The sequence below is a fragment of the Eleutherodactylus coqui genome, chromosome 6 (assembly GCF_035609145.1).
Source record: "Eleutherodactylus coqui strain aEleCoq1 chromosome 6, aEleCoq1.hap1, whole genome shotgun sequence".
Lineage (NCBI taxonomy): Eukaryota > Metazoa > Chordata > Amphibia > Anura > Eleutherodactylidae > Eleutherodactylus > Eleutherodactylus coqui.
This window is the reverse complement of record NC_089842.1, coordinates 25,580,873-25,597,885: the sequence shown is the minus strand read 5'-3', so window position 1 is coordinate 25,597,885 and position 17,013 is coordinate 25,580,873. Positions and strand designations below refer to the sequence as shown.

Sequence of the window (17,013 nt, the reverse complement as noted above, 5' to 3'; positions counted from 1 at the left end):
GTGTGGGACATTCCGGTGACTGCATGAGGACAGCAGATGGTGAGGGGGGGCCTAACAGCACTGCAGGAAGCTGGGAGGCAACAGCGGCAGAGGACTGTCACACAACCCCAGCTAACACAGAGGGGAGCGTGCCTCCCTCAAGCTGGGAGACAACAGCGGCGGGGGACTGTCACACAGCGGTTGAGAACGCAGAGGCGAGCGCGTCTTCCTGAAGCTGTGAGGCAAAAGCAAAGGGGGAATATCACACAGCGCCAGGGAACACAGGGGAGAACGTGGCTCACTCACATGCCACACTGCTTCTTCCTCTCAGCCATTGCAGAACCTTGCGCTACTCCGCCAATCGGGAGCTAGGGGTGTGACAGGGGCGTTCCTCCATGGAAGCCCTGTCAAACCCCTAGCTTCCGGTGGCATCAAAATACACCAGTACCGGCCAAGCCTCTGGCACGTCTCTTCTTGTACCAGTTTCTGAGACTCTTGGATCTGAGATTCCATTTCTACTTGCAGTCTATTTGCTTTCTCAGACAGCTCTGTCTGTAACTTGATGCTTTCTGCGATTTTCACATGTAGCTCTTGAACCTGTGCCTCTACCATGTTTCTCTTGCCTTCAGACTCCTGCTTGTCTTGGAATAGCACCTTTACCTCATTGGTCAACCAAGTACACTCACTTTCTAAAGCCTGTTTGGCCTTTTCCAAGGTTTCTTCCACTTTTTCATTTATCTTTAGCTGTTTTTAGTCAGCTACTCGATTTGAGTTTCAGATACTTCAGCTCCCTCACCCAAGCTTATCTGTAGCTGGTCACCACTTGCTCTTGGAGTGCTTCCTGGGCTTTTTTGAAGTCCAGTATATCTTCCAAGACCCTTGTTTGGTTTTCCACCTGACTGCAAGTAGCTTCTCAGATTCCAGGTTTCCTTGAGTTCACTTATCTGAAACTCCAATTCACCATGTTTCTTAAGAGTAATAGTCTGGTGTGCAGACACTTCCTTTATCCTTTTCTGAGTAATATGCAATTCTTCCTTCTTCTTAGCTAGCTGCATTTTCAACTCTGCTATTTGTGCTTGTAACTTTGCAATTTAATTATGCAAATCTATAGAATTTCCTTCTAAAGGGCATTTTACATGCAAAGATTGAAAGATTCAGCGATCTTTTTGCATAAAGTGTAAATAGCCATTAATAGCCATTAACACTTTATCATCTTCATTTGCATGTAATAAGTATAAATAGTAATGTCTCAGCAGCAAAGAGATATAATTTCCAGTTCCAATATGGAACAACTTTTATTCAACCTTAGCAAGAGAAAATGCCAGTAAGCTGCGACATTTTGACTGGCAATCGGTCTTTGTCAAGCTCAATTGCCGATCAAAAAGTCGCAGCTCCCATTTTCTCTTGCTGAAGTTGTTCCATCCGGGAACTGGAAATTACACCTTTTTGCTGCCCGGGACATTACTATTTATACTCTGTGAATTGGGTCTTTTGGATCAGAACCATATTTTCCAGCGTACTTCTTCATTTGCATTAAGGGGGCCTGCACGAGTTGTTTGCAGGGCCCGGCATGTGTTTAAATACATGCCCAGCTGTGTAAACAGCTGCTGCTCATTCCATTGTTCTCTCCCAGCTAGTGTAAACATGAAGTGGGGAGAACAGAGTGCAGTCTATTGAAAGATAAATGTCATTGCTTTATCTCTCAGTAGCTGAACTATGGATTTTAAGTTAAAGGGGTTGTCCCGCGCCGAAACGTTTTTTTTTTTTTTTTTTCAACCCCCCCCCCCCCCCCCCCCCCCCGTTCGGCGCGAGACAACCCCGATGCAGGGGTTAAAAAAGAACACCGGACAGCGCTTACCTGAATCCCCGCGCTCCGATGACTTCTTACTTACCCGGTGAAGATGGCCGCCGGCATCTTCTCCCTCGGTGGACCGCAGGGCTTCTGTGCGGTCCATTGCCGATTCCAGCCTCCTGATTGGCTGGAATCGGCACGTGACGAGGCGGAGCTACACGGAGCCCCATTGAGAAAAGCAGAAGACCCGGACTGCGCAAGCGCGTCTAATTTGGCCATTAGACGGCGAAAATTAGACGGCAACCATGGAGACGAGGACGCCAGCAACGGAACAGGTAAGTGAATAACTTTTGATAACTTCTGTATGGCTATAAATAATGCACAATGTACATTACAAAGTGCATTAATATGGCCATACAGAAGTGTATAGACCCACTTGCTGCCGCGGGACAACCCCTTTAACCTTAAAGGGGTGGTCTCGCGAAATCAAGTGGGGTTATACACTTCTGTATGGCCATATTAATGCACTTTGTAATATACATCGTGCATTAAATATGAGCCATACAGAAGTTATTCACTTACCTGCTCCGTTGCTAGCGTCCCCGTCGCCATGGTTCCGTCTAATTTCGGTGTCTTCTTGCCTTTTTAGACGCGCTTGCGCAGATCCGTCTTCTCCCTTCTTCTCCCTTCGGCTCCGCTCGGCAGCATCGGCATTTTGGCTCCGCCCCATTGTACGCATCATCGCGTAGCTCCGCCCCATGATGTGTGCCGGTTCCAGCCTCCTGATTGGCTGGAATCGGCACGTGACGGGGGCGGAGCTACGCGATGATGCGTACAAGGGGGCGGAGCCAAAATGCAGATGCTGCCGAGCGGAGCCGAAGGGAGAAGAAGGGAGAAGACGGATCTGCGCAAGCGCGTCTAAAAAGGCAAGAAGACACCGAAATTAGACGGAACCATGGCGACGGGGACGCTAGCAACGGAGCAGGTAAGTGAATAACTTCTGTATGGCTCATATTTAATGCACGATGTATATTACAAAGTGCATTAATATGGCCATACAGAAGTGCTGAACCCCACTTGCTGCCGCGAGACCACCCCTTTAAAATCATTGTTCAAATGAAAAGTGCACGATGCCCGCGTTTACATGTAACGATTATCGCTCATTTTCAGCCATTTAAACACATTTTGAGTAATAATTGTTGCCTTTAAAATAGACTTAACTTGCAAAACGTCAACTCTAACTCGTGGGTTCGTGGGCTCTCGTGGGCTATTTGCATTTTGACATCCTGCATCATGGGCCTTTGAAAGATATTGCTCAAACTTCTTTTTGTCATTTTTCAATTTTTTTCAAAGTCCTGATCACACTGAGCGGTTTGCGCTTCCAAACATTATCCGCTTCATCTTTGCCTACATTTCTGAGGTTCTCTTTTTTGACTCTCTCGGTTTCTTTGAGAGCATCCTCCCTCTCCTTCTGGAATCTCCTTGTTTCCTCTTCTATCAGTAGCCGTGTTCTCATGGCCTCTCTTGTAATTAGAAACTTCCTTTCAAACTCTGCATGATATATTTTACTTGCAGCTTGACATTTTTCTTCAGAAGTTCTGGAACTGAGGCCTTTTGGGCTGTAAATAGAGGCTCACATGACAGAGTTAACAGGGAAGTGGGAAGAGAGAGGAGTAGCAGGGGGATAGGAGGAGTTTCAAAAGTGCAGGGAAAGAACATTGCAAACATCAGAGGAGAAGAGACACAAGCAGGAATATAAGGAAGAGATAGAGGTTTATATTACAGCATGGAGATGGTTCTGTACTGCTGCTGAAGCAGGAGATGAGAGAACAGCTGGTTAGGGACCTGATGCTGCTGACCGACAGGAAGCTGAGGAGATTCCTGAGCTGCGGAGAACCTGCTGCCGTCTGTGAAGCCCTTCTGAGGACCCTCCAGGCAGAATCTCCCTTTAAACACCTAAATGGGAGGAATCCTATGAGATGGTGAGGCTCAGCGCTGGGTGATCCAAAAAAGGTGCGAGGCCTGGTGCTTGGCTGACACCAGTGAGCAGTACTATCGAGAAGGGAATCTCACCTGGCGATGTACCGATCGAGGAGCGTCTCTGTCGTCCTGATGGAAGCAGCAGAGATGTTGATGCACGGTGTGACAATCGCCTTGTCCTGCAGAACGGAGAAAGGATTCGTCACAGACAGTGGTGGTGGCTTCGGGATCAGCATTTTTGTTGCAGACGGCCAGGATATCAGAGGTTCCTCATGAGCATGCAGAGAAGCGGAGAAGTCTCATTAGGATCCGGGGACACGGGCTGGTGGGATCATATCTCCTAACCAGCCTGTGTGAGGACATGTCCATATTATGTCCATACAATTTTGAGAATTGTATGGCATTCACAGCCATCGGGTTAGGTCCATGGTATGGGAGTGCAGCGTCTGGCTTCATTGTGTGCAGTAACGGGGAGGCTTTGCTGGATTTTTGGGGAAGTGTGTGTGTGGTGTTAAATAGATATGAGAGAGGACCTGGGGCGGGTTTAGTGGGTACTCTACTGCCAATTTTGGCATGAACGACCCATCAATTCAACAAGATGTGTTTAGCATTCCTTGTGGGAGTCTAGTAGCAGACAAGGGTCAGCAGACGTCGGGATTGACGGTGGCGGCACATATGGAAAAAGATGAGGACAGAATACAATTAGATGACAAAGTAGAGGTGGAGATTTATGTGTGTTTTGAGGGTCTGTTGGGAGCTCATAAAAAAAAAAAAATTGGCGAGATGAATAAGTGGAGATTTTCTCTCTCCTTAGCAGTCCTCACTGCAGACTCTGCGCTTTAGCTGTCCTCACTGCAGATGCTACACTTTAGCTGCACTGTGGCCCCTTCAGGGATGCCAGTCTGGGGTTACACAGAAAATCTCTGGTTCCCACATCCTTCCCCTCCTAAAATCATAGTCAAATGCACATTCAGGAACAATTATCACAGACAAACTACCTTCACACAGTAGAAGATAAGAACCTCTTACACTTGCTTGTCAGTGGTCATTAGTCAGATATAGTCACTGAGGGTTGTTTTCAGCAGTTCCTCCTCAGATGATGAACAAGGTGTCCCCTGCTGGTTCCACTTTTATAGAAGTCACCTCAGGTTAAGTAATAGTTTGTTAATACATTGTTATGTATTGTAGCAGTGCATTACACAGAATGTCCTGTAGAGGACAATAGACAGGCATTCTGATACTACAGAGAGGATTAATACTTGATGGGTGTGGCAGGAACTAGATAAAAGGATTAGATCCTGCCAGAATCAGGAGGAGAAGTGACAACTTAGCAGGGCTGGAAGAGCTGCAAGCTGAGATCCAGTGAGGGCAAGCAAGGGCCTTGAGTCAGACAGGGATGACAACCCTTGACTCTCACACCCAGGTAGGGTGCTTATGGACATTAAAAAGGCCTTGAGTTTGTCAGGAAAAGACGACCCTGAGCTGACACCCAGCTGGGGTGCTTATATGAACATTGTTTGCTGTTTCCAGTTGATTTATTTTGATGTGCTGTGGAATAAAGCTGGCAGAAGCCTATTTGCATGTGTGTGTGTGACCATTTTCTAACCGCAAGGTCGGCAATCCAGAGGCGAGTGAGCCCTGCTTGCTTACATATGGTGGAGAATGCGCTGGCACAAATGGGGTGGTGCACAAAGCTGGAAAGAGCAACGCGTGTGCAGGTGGATGTTCCTGTGAGCTGTTTTGCAGCTTTTTGCTCTTCTTTTTTTTCTTTGCACCTTCAGGTCTCTCACTCTCTAGTTGTAGAACAAAAAATATGGTTAGAATCAGGCATTGCACAACTAGAAGAAAATGAAACAATTGGGAAAGTGTTAGTGGTTCTCACTGTCTCATATGTGGAGACAAGTCAGAGTGAAACAGCTCTCTGTTTAGAGAACATAGTCCTGACAGACTCGCTGTGCAAGATTCACTCTCGACGAATAAATGTGAACATGGCGTAAAGTTCCCAATAGAGACACTGCAAGAGTTCCTGAACATACACATGGAAGGTGAGGAAGAGGCTGTGATTGGTTAATCCATCGCTGACTTTCATTGGCTGATTCAGCGCTGGATTAACCAATCAGAGCATTAGCTTATTGGAGGCGGGGTCTTCAAGCCCCGCTTCCAGGTAGAAATGCTCTGACGGTGTGAAGGAGGACACGGCAGGCTGCAGTGGAGACCAGTGCGAGGACCGGAACGCCGGCGTAGGTGAGTATTAGACACCCCTGGAACCAGGCCCCCGTGTATAAGATACAATTGGACTTTTTATCCAAAAAAATGGGTAAAAAATAGAGATGAGCGAACGTACTCGTCCGAGCTTGATATTCGTGCGAATATTAGGGTGTTCGGGATGCTCGTTACTCGTAACGAGCACCACGCGGTGTTCCGCTTACTTTCAGTTTCCTCTCTGAGACTTTAGCGCGCTTTTCTGGCCAATTGAAAGACAGGGAAGGCATTACAACTTCCCCCTGTGACGTTCAAGCCCTATACCACCCCCCTGCAGTGAGTGGCTGGGGAGATCTGATGTCACCCGAGTATAAAAGTCGGCCCCTCCCGCGGCTCGCCACACATGCCTTGTGAGTTAGCTGAGGGAAAGTACTATCGTGCTGGTGCTGCTGTAGGGAGAGCGTTAGGAGTCAGTGTAGGCTTCAAGAACCCCAACGGTCCTTCTCAGGGCCACATCTACCTGTGTGCAGGCTGCTGCTAGCAGTGTTTTTTTTTTTTCTCAAAATCGGCAGTGCAGAGCATTGCACTCGGCATTAGGGACAGAAGTGGTGTATAGGCAGGGAGAGTGTTAGGAGTGAGTGTAGCCTTCAAGAACCTCAACGGTCGTTTCTAGGGCCAAATTTAACCGTGTGCAGTACTGTGCTGGCTGCTGTTAGCAGTGTTGCATTTTTTTTTTCTTCTAAAAATCGTCTGTGCAGAGCATTGCACCCTCCATTGATACTACAGGGACAGAATTGTGTAGGCAGGGCTACAACACAGTTATTGTTCATTGAATATACGCAGTGGGTCCTTCCCTTTGCTAAAAAGGACAAAAAATTATATTTGGCCAGCCTGTGTCAGTCCTAAGGTCTCCGTGTACGTGTGTGCTGCGTGGAGAACGTACAAAAATCAGACGCAACCAGCTACGGTTTACTGCAGGCTTGCACCATTGTCTTTCCTGACTGGCAAATACCTGCTCTGCTAGAGTTAATAACTCTGCTACACTATAGTTGTGTGACACTTTTTGAGGGCCACACCACAGATATTAAACTTCTTGTTCATTGAATATACGCAGTGGGGTCTTCCCTTTGCTAAAAAGGAAAATAAATTATATTTGGCCTGCAGGCTTGCGCCAATTTATTTCCTGCCTGGGAAATCAAATCACTGGTAATACAGCATGCTGAGGGGTAGGGGTAAGCCTAGAGGACGTGGACGTGGACGTGGCCGAGGACGCGTAGGCCCAAGTGAGGGTGTGGGCACAGGCCGAGCTCCTGATCCAGGTGTGTCGCAGCCGACTGCTGCACGATTAGGAGAGAGGCACGTTTCTGGCGTCCCCACATTCATCGCCCAATTAATGGGTCCACGCGGGAGACCTTTATTAGAAAATGAGCAGTGTGAGCAGGTCCTGTCCTGGATGGCAGAAAGTGCTTCGAGCAACCTATCGTCCAGCCACAGTTCTGCGCCGTCCACTGCTGCAAATCCGAATCCTCTGTCTGCTGCTCCTCCTTCCTCCCAGCCTCCTCACTCCACTACAATGACACCTGCTCAGGAGCGGGAACACTCCCAGGAACTGTTCTCGGGCCCCTGCTTAGATTGGCAGGAGTGGTTCCTCTCCCACCAGAGGAGTTTATCGTCACTGATGCCCAACCATTCGAAAGTTCCCAGGGTCCGGGGGAAGAGGCTGGGGACTTCCGCCAACTGTCTCAAGAACTTTCTGTGGGTGAGGAGGACGATGACGATGAGACACAGTTGTCTTGCAGTGAGGTAGTAGTAAGGGCAGTAAGTCCAAGGGAGCAGCGCACAGAGGATTCGGAGGAAGAGCAGCAGGACGATGAGGTGACTGACCCCACCTGGTGTGCAATGCCTACTCAGGACAGGTCTTCAGAGGGGGAGGCAAGGGCATCAGCAGGGCAGGTTGCAAGAGGCAGTGCGGTGGCCAGGGGTAGAGGCAGGGCCAGACCGAATAATCCACCAAGTGTTTCCCAAAGCACACCCTCGCGCCATGCCACCCTGCAGAGGCCGAGGTGCTCTAAGGTCTGGCAGTTTTTCACAGAGACGCCTGACGACCGACGAACAGTGGTGTGCAACCTTTGTCGCGCCAAGATCAGCCGGGGAGCCACCACCAACAGCCTCACCACCACCAGCATGCGCAGACATATGATGGCCAAGCACCCCACAAGGTGGGACGAAGGCCGTTCACCGCCTCCGGTTTGCACCGCTGCCTCTCCCCCTGTGCCCCAACCTGCCACTGAGATCCAACCTCCCTCTCAGGAAACAGGCACAACTGTCTCATGGCCTGCACCCACACCCTCACCTCCGCTGTCCTCGGCCCCATCCAGCAATGTCTCGCACCGCACAGTCCAGCTGTCGCTAGCGCAAGTGTTGGAGCGCAAGCGCAAGTACGTCACCACGCACCCGCACGCTCAATCGTTAACCGTCCACATAGCCAAATTTATCAGCCTTGAGATGCTGCCGTATAGGGTTGTGGAAACGGAGTCCTTCAAAGCTATGATGGCGGCGGCGGCCCCGCGCTACTCAGTTCCCAGTCGCCACTACTTTTCCCGATGTGCCGTCCCAGCCCTGCAAGACCACGTCTCCCGCAACATTGTACGCGCCCTCACCAATGCGGTTAGTGGCAAGGTCCACTTAACTACGGACACGTGGACAAGCACAGGCGGGCAGGGCCACTACATCTCCCTGACGGCACATTGGGTGAATTTAGTGGAGGCTGGGACAGAGTCAGAGCCTGGGACCGCTCACGTCCTACCCACCCCCAGAATTGCGGGCCACACCTCGGTGGTGGTATCTGCGGCGGTGTATGCTTCTTCCACTAAAGCACCCTCCTCCTCCTCCTCAACCTCTGTCTCGCAATCTAGATGTGTCAGCAGCAGCAGGACGTCGCCAGCAGTCGGTGTCGCGCGGCGTGGCAGCACAGCGGTGGGCAAGCGTCAGCAGGCCGTGCTGAAACTACTCAGCTTAGGAGATAGGAGGCACACGGCCCACGAATTGCTGCAGGGTCTGACAGAGCAGATGGACCGTTGGCTTGCGCCGCTGAGCCTCCAACCGGGCATGGTCGTGTGTGACAACGGCCGTAACCTGGTGGCGGCTCTGCAGCTCGGCAGCCTCACGCACGTGCCATGCCTGGCCCACGTCTTTAATTTGGTGGTTCAGCGCTTATTGAAAAGCTACCCACGCTTGTCAGACCTGCTCGTAAAGGTGCGCCAGCTCTGCGCACATTACCGCAAGTCCCACACGGACGCTGCCACCCTGCGCACCCTGCAACATCGCTTTAATCTGCCAGTGCACCGACTGCTGTGCGACGTGCCCACACGGTGGAACTCTACGCTCCACATGTTGGCTAGGCTCTATGAGCAGCGTAGAGCTATAGTGGAATACCAACTCCAACATGGGCGGCGCAGTGGGAGTCAGCCTCCTCAATTCTTTTCAGAAGAGTGGGCCTGGTTGGCAGACATCTGCCAGGTCCTTCGAAACTTTGATCAGTCTACCCAGGTGGTGAGCGGCGATGCTGCAATCATTAGCGTCACCATTCCTCTGCTATGCATCTTGAGAAGTTCCCTGCAAAGCATAAAGGCAGCCGCTTTGCGCTCGGAAACAGAGCCGGGGGAAGACAGTATGTCGCTGGATAGTCAGAGCACCCTCCTGTCTATATCTCAGCGCGTTCAGGAGGAGGAGGAGGAGGATGAGGAGGATGAGGAGGAGGGGGAAGAGACAGCTTGGCCCACTGCTGACGGTACCCATGCTGCTTGCCTGTCATTATTTCAGCGTGTATGGCCTGAGGAGGAGGAGGAGGAGGAGGATCCTGAAAGTGATCTTCCTAGTGCGGACAGCCATGTGTTGCGTACAGGTACCCTGGCACACATGGCTGACTTCATGTTAGGATGCCTTTCTCGTGACCCTCGCATTCAACGCATTCTGTTCACTACGGATTACTGGGTGTACACACTGCTCGACCCACGCTATAAGGAGAACCTTCCCAGTCTCATTCCCGAAGAGGAAAGGGGTTCGAGAGTGTTGCTATACCACAGGACCCTGGCGGACAAGCTGATGGTAAAATTCCCCTCCGACATTGCTAGTGGCAGAAGGCGCAGTTCTGAGGGCCAGGTAGCAGGGGAGGTGCGTAGATCGAGCAGCATGTACAGCCCAGACAGTGCAACAGTCTTTAAGGGCCTGGCCAGCTTTATGGCTCCCCAGCAAGACTGTGTCACCGCTCCCCAGTCAAGGCTGAGTCGGCGGGAGCACTGTAAAAGGATGGTGAGGGAGTACGTAGCCGATCGCCCGACCATCCTCGGTGACGCCTCTGCCCCCTACAACTACTGGGTGTCGAAGCTGGACACGTGGCCTGAACTCGCGCTGTATGCCCTGGAGGTGCTTGCTTGTCCTGCGGCTAGCGTCTTGTCGGAGAGGGTGTTTAGTGCGGCTGGGGGAATCATCACAGATAAGCGTACCCGCCTGTCAACCGACAGTGCCGACAGGCTAACACTCATCAAGATGAACAAAGCCTGGATTTCCCCAGACTTCTCTTCTCCACCAGCGGACAGCAGCGATACGTAAGCAATACGTATTATGCACCCGCGGATGGAAGCTACGTTCTCTCTCACCATCCAAAACGGGGACATTTCTGCTTCATCAATCTGTGTATTATATTCCTCCTCCTCCTCCTGCTCCTCCTCCTGAAACCTCACGTAATCACGCTGAAAGGGCAATTTTTCTTAGGGCCACAAGGCTCACTCATCTAATTTTTCGAAACAATTTTTATATGTTTCAATGCTCTTAAAAGCGTTGAAACTTTAACTTGAACCAATTTTTTGTTAAACTGGGCTGCCTCCAGGCCTAGTTACCACTTAAGCCACATTAACCAAAGCGATTAATGGGTTTCACCTGCCATCTTGGTTGGGCATGGCCAATTTTTACTGAGGTACATTAGTACTGTTGGTACACCAATTTTTTGGGGCCCTCACCTACAGTGTAATCATAGCAATTTGTATGTTCTTCACCTGCACTCATGGTACAGAAGTGTGTGTGGGGTTGGCCTACACTTTAGCTACATAAATGTAACTTGGGCCTTGGCTATACTGCAGCTACTGAAATGGAACGAAGACTGCGCTCCCACTATACTGCTGCTTCGGAATTGTTACTGGGGCCTGTCTTGAGTGCTACTATTGCTGAAATGGAACGAAGACTGCGCTCCCGCTATACTGCTGCTTCGGAATTGTTACTGGGGCCTGTCTTGAGTGCTACTATTGCTGACATGGAACGAAGACTGCGCTCCCGCTATAATGCTGCTAGTGATATGTTAGTGGGGCCTGTCTTGAGTGCTACTATTGCTGACATGGAACGAAGACTGCACTCCCGCTATAATGCTGCTAGTGATATGTTAGTGGGGCCTGTCTTGAGTGCTACTATTGCTGACATGGAACGAAGACTGCGCTCCCGCTATAATGCTGCTAGTGATATGTTAGTGGGGCCTGTCCTAATGCTACGGCTGAAATGTTACGAATTCTGGGCTCTGCCTATACCGCTGCTAATGGTATGTCTCTGGGGTGTGGAAACAGAGGCTTCCCAAAGACATGATGGCGGCGAGGCCATTTCCCACCAACGCGGTTACTGTAAAGGTGCATATAACCATGGACACGTGTAGAGGACACGTAGTGCCTCAAAAACATCCCCCTCCTCCTCCAACAGGGAAAACAAACATTCTTGGCAAATGCCTTTGCATTGGTTCATCTGGTGGCAGTCCAAGAATTTCACCTTTACCGACACTACAAGAGAGACGCCCCACCATCCCCCCGCCACGGCCCACTTAATCCTGGCCACATTCCGAAAACCAACAAAATAAAACCGCGCTACTAGGTCCGCAGTCACCACCACATTACCACCAACGCGGTTACTGTTAAGGTGCATATAACCACGGACACGTGTAGAGGACACGTAGTGCCTCAAAAACATCCCCCTCCTCCTCCAACAGGGAAAACAAACATTCTTGGCGAATGCCTTTGCATTGGTTCGTTCGGTGGCAGTCCAAGAATTTCACCTTTACCGACACTACAAGAGAGACCCCCCACCATCCCCCCGCCACGGCCCACTTAATCCTGGCCACATTCCGAAAGCCAACAAAATAAAACTGCGCTACTAGGTCCGCAGTCACCACCATATTACCACCAACGCGGTTACTGTTAAGGTACATATTACCAGTCTGACTGGGGCATGCAGAGACACCTTGACAGAATGAATAGTGTGTGACACATAGGTTCCCCATTGCTATGCCCACGTGTGCAGCTCCTGATGGCGGTGGCACAGGATTCTATTTCTCATTGCTTCTGTACAGCATTGTGGGCTATCGCCCCGCCACTTTTAAAGAGGGTCGCTGCCTAGCCGTGCCAACCTCTGCAGTGTGTGCCTGCGGTTCCTCCTCATGGCAGACGCACTTCTAAATAGACATGAGGTGGTGAGGCATTAGGGCAGCTGAAGGCTGCGCAGGGACACTTTAGTGTGCGCTGTGGGGGGAGGGGGGGCGGTTGGGCAGCATGTAACCCAGGAGAAGTGGCAGCAGAGTGTCATGCAGGCAGTGATTGTGCTTTGTTGTAGCTAGTGTGGTGCTTAGCTAAGGTATGCCATGCTAATGAGGGCTTTTCAGAAGTAAAAGTTTTTGGGAGGGGGGGGGCCCACTCTTGCCGCTATTGTGGCTTAATAGTGGGACCTGGGAACTTGAGATGCAGCCCAACATGTAGCCCCTCGCCTGCCCTATCCGTTGCTGTGTCGTTCCCATCACTTACTTGAATTGCCCCGATTTTCACAAACGAAAACCTTAGCGAGCATCAGCGATATACAAAAATGCTCGGGTCGCCCATTGACTTCAATGGGGTTCGTTACTCGAAACGAACCCTCGAGCATCACGAAAAGTTCGTCTCGAGTAACGAGCACCCGAGCATTTTGGTGCTCGCTCATCTCTAGCCCCCTCCTTCTGGCAGGATCTGTTTCTTATATATAGTTCCTGCCATGCCCATCAGGTGTTAACTTTCTCTCTACCTTTTTTGTAGGCATCAGAATTCCTGTTCAGCACCCTCTGTAGGCCATTCTGATACTTCACTGCTACATATCCCCCCCCTGATAAACGCCATAGGCGGCATGATTTTTTTGGCTCTCCAGGGTCAAAACTCGAGGCTCAGGGGTCTCTCGCTCTAACTGGCACTTCTCAAGCTCAATTTCCTCATGTTCTCTAACACTAAAAATCTTTCCATTTGCTTGCGCCTCAACTACCTTCACATTTTCTACCGTGTGTACATCATTTGCAGTAGGAATGTTGCTCTGTTCCTCACTTCCAGCAGCACTGGCTTTTCCCTTATCCTGCATCTCAACTGAAACAGCAACTTTCTCAGCTTCCACATTGGATACTTTACATTGTACATTCACTCATCTGTTCAACTGTTGCAGGAGCCATTTCTTCAGTCTGCACTTCAGTAGCGCCATGTGCAGAATACGTGATTGCGCCTCCATCGTAGTTTCACCTACGTAGAGCAGGCCACATGGGCAAACAATGTATTCTTAGTCACAAAAGCACAATCAGGACAAATAGCTAAGCATTTGGCCACACTGTGAGTCAACTGAAATTTCGCATCATTGATGATGTGCCTCCCATATTGGGGGAGGGGACAGAGAGAAGCATCTTTTAAAGAAAGAACTTAGATGGATTTTTACTCTAGATACCCTGTCACCTAGGGGTTTGAATGTGAAATTTAACACTGGGATGTATTTTTAATGTGGTTGGGGATTTGTTTCTATTTTTTTTTTCATTTTTTCATTTTGTTGTTACTGTATATGTTCCCATTGTGGTGTTTCTTTTACCATAGGTGGGAGGCGCATCGTCTTGCGACCTTTATGTCATTTTGGAAATCATCTGGACGTCAGCCTGCAGCTAGCTATGCTGTACCTAATTAATTTTATTAAATTTATTAAAATTGATTATATTTCTACTCATGGGGTTATATGACAAAATAAAAAGTGGTTATGCATTATGTTATCTGGCCCGGCATCACCTTTTTTGAGATTCCAGTGTCCGGTCCTTGCATCTGTACATTGCGGGACACATTTTGGTGTAAATTACAGTGCCCTGCAGGTGTTTTCATCTGTGTGTGGGTGACTGGTAGGCATCTGAATCAGCGATATTTCGTGGTAATTGTTGCTTTTGCTGTAACCCCCGTGACTTAGGCGTTCCGGGAAGTTAAAACCGGCGCCGACGACGCATGCACCATGTCTATAGGGGGCGTGGCAGGCTCGGTAACGCCCCTGGGCGGTACTGCTCGCTGTATAATGCGGAGGCTGACGCCTGATAAGATTTACATACCGCAACGCTAGGTCAGGCGCTCAATGATGATATCATTTGGGAGACACAGACTGATGACGTCTTCCCATCGGCTGGTAATCAATTCTTTTAATTAGTATTGTTATTTAAGTCTGTAGTGTGAGTAGTAGCAGATAGGCTTGCGAAAGCTCCAACATCGATTGCTGTACTGCTATGAATTCCATTTATGTATGCTATTGGAACCATAATGGGTTAAAGTTCTGCCGTTGATGCTGCCTCTTACAATATGGACTATCTGTCAAATGGACTAGGCTTGGATCCAGCCTGCTGAGGTGTGACATCACTGTGGTTCGGATTGTCGTAAGACGCTTGCCCTTTTTATTGAGTGCTGCTGTGCATCTATGCTTTGTCAACTCTGATAATTAAAGTCACCTTGCCATGAGCACGCTAGCCAGTACTCATTAAGGCCCCCTTCACACGGGCGACAAAGTCGCACGATTTTGTAGCATTGCTACGATGTTACAAATGGCATGTATGAGAAGCCCATGGTTTCCTATGGGTTCCTTCACACATGAGATGTTTTGTAGCATGCTACAAAACGGCACACAAACCTCGCAGGTCTGGCGATATGCTCGCGACACGCGAGGTTTTGTAGCCCATGTTTCTCTATCGAGTCTTCCTCTCTGTTGCATCGCATCGCACGAAAACGCGGTTTGCATGCGATGCGATGCAACTTTGACAGTAGCAAATGCAGCGATATCATATAGTGTGGCGATGCGATATCGCTGCGATTTTCTTGCAGCGATGCGGTGTCGCCCGTGTGAAGGAGGCCTAACACTTACAAGACAACATCAGACAACTTATAAAAGTGTGGGCGTCCCTGAGGAAATGCCACTACATCAATTTACATATTGCTATCCCAAGAAGTTTGACCTGTCAGTGTAGATTGTGGTTTGGAACCCCTTGAAGATCTATGACTGGTCCCCAAAAATGATCGTGAAAATTTGGACTGTAAAGTATTGTAGGAAACTGGTAACGAGAGAACGTTTTTTTTTTTTCTTCTAGGAGAGTTCAGATGTGACTACTAGTTCGGCTTACAGCCTACAACTATGGGGGAACCACAAACTCCAAGCATGATTTCACAGCAGGTTGGATGTTGTAGTTTTACAGTATGTTCTGGCCTGACTGTAGTTTTCGGGACCCAAAGTCAGAGCATCATACACACAGTCAGGTCATGACACTTCCAAAGTGCGTACAGAAAAGGGATGCAACTGAAGACAGTTTGGTTAACCACGTATTATCACTGGAGACTCCAGATGTGAAGCGGCAGGTGGAAGTATAGAGCTATTTATCTTAGAAAGGATTCAGATCATCTTCACATTTCAAAACGAAGCAAAAATGTGTGAGACTCTCAGAGCCGGTCGGATCATAAACGCATCCGCACTTACATCCCACACAATGGATTGCATTAAAAGGCACTTTGGATTAATACTGGTCATTGTTCAATTCAAAAGACTGTGCGTCCCTTTAACTACGAGGTTCAAGAATATATAAAAAAGTCTCTTGATTTTTCTCAAAAGGAAAAACAAAACCCTGAAACTCCAAATCTGACCGTCAGTCCGCTCAGAGGTCGCATTAGATTCAAAGGGAAACATCCTCATAAAAAAAACAAAAAAGTCAAAGAAAACACCAGAAATTGCACTTCTAGAAGCTAAATTCTCTTCTGAGTGATTGAAGGTCCTCCACAGCGGGGAAGTGCTCCGCAGCTACGACCATGCCCACCTCTGGGATCGGTGCTGTTTGAGTGCACTGACCTCTACAGGTCGGAGATGCTGTTGCGGCTCCCGCTGAATCGCATCTTTGGTTTTGTAGTTCTTGATTATAGTATAGGAGAAGGAGAGAAAATCTAATGATATATGGTGATGTCTCGTCGTCCCGCCCACAGGGGTCCGATAGAAGGGGCTTCAGGAGGATAGGGCACAGCTGGCTGATGGCGAGGTGGTGGTCTTATGTCTGCAGCTTCAGGCCTTGTCTGTGCCAATGTCTACGGTGATGTTGGTGTAGAGGGGGTGCAGCTCCTTGGAGATGACGTTGTACTGCACAGAGTTGATCCCATTTTGTTTCCACGTCTCTTCTGTCTTATTCAAGAGGTTGAACCTGAAATGAAAAGTGGATGAGACGGAGGTGAGAAGGGAGACGCGCTGCAGAGATTTACTAGTATCTGAGCAAAACTGAGAAGTATGTGATTTATGTGTCAAACTATTTTCTACAGACCACAACAATTGAGATAAAGAAGACCGGATCACCCAAGAACAGACTAAGGGCATCTTATTTTTCAGGATTTTGAAAGCTTCTTTTTTTTTTTGAATCAAAGATTTTTATTCATTTTCAGACATAACATATAATGTACAATTACAAATTGCCATAGTGTAACGTTTGTAAAAAGCAAAACAGATAGAAACCTGACATTGAGTAATAATTCGCACATGCTCATAAGGCTGGCCATGTTTCATTGGACTTCCAGATAATTTGCATGCGGCGAGCCCAATGTCTAAATACAACTAATTAATACAGATGGGGGGAGGGAGACGGAGGGGAAGGGGAAGAAAGGGAGGGAGTTTGTAAGGGTGGACAGGGGGTGGGGTGGGGGGGAGGGTTATATGTCCGCTTTCAACAATTCTTCTGCCCTCCCATATCTCTC

The 17,013-nt window shown here is 49.0% G+C and overlaps 2 protein-coding genes across 4 annotated transcripts in view; both read right to left on the bottom strand.

The window, feature by feature from the left end:
• Positions 1–17,013, bottom strand: part of LOC136633508 (uncharacterized) — a 767,630-nt gene that overhangs the window by 418,898 nt on the left and 331,719 nt on the right. The gene's annotated exons all lie outside the window — the stretch shown is intronic.
• LOC136631953 (beta-1,4-galactosyltransferase 3-like) overlaps positions 13,588–17,013 on the bottom strand; it is a 121,702-nt gene continuing 118,276 nt past the window's right edge. The window contains exon 7 of one of the 3 annotated variants that reach the window (XM_066606471.1): positions 13,588–16,469. In XM_066606471.1, coding sequence (XP_066462568.1) covers positions 16,334–16,469 — 136 coding nt within the window. In that variant the 3' untranslated portion in view covers positions 13,588–16,333. The remainder of the gene's footprint in view (positions 16,470–17,013) is intronic. The other 2 variants (XM_066606472.1, XM_066606470.1) reach the window with 2 other exon arrangements.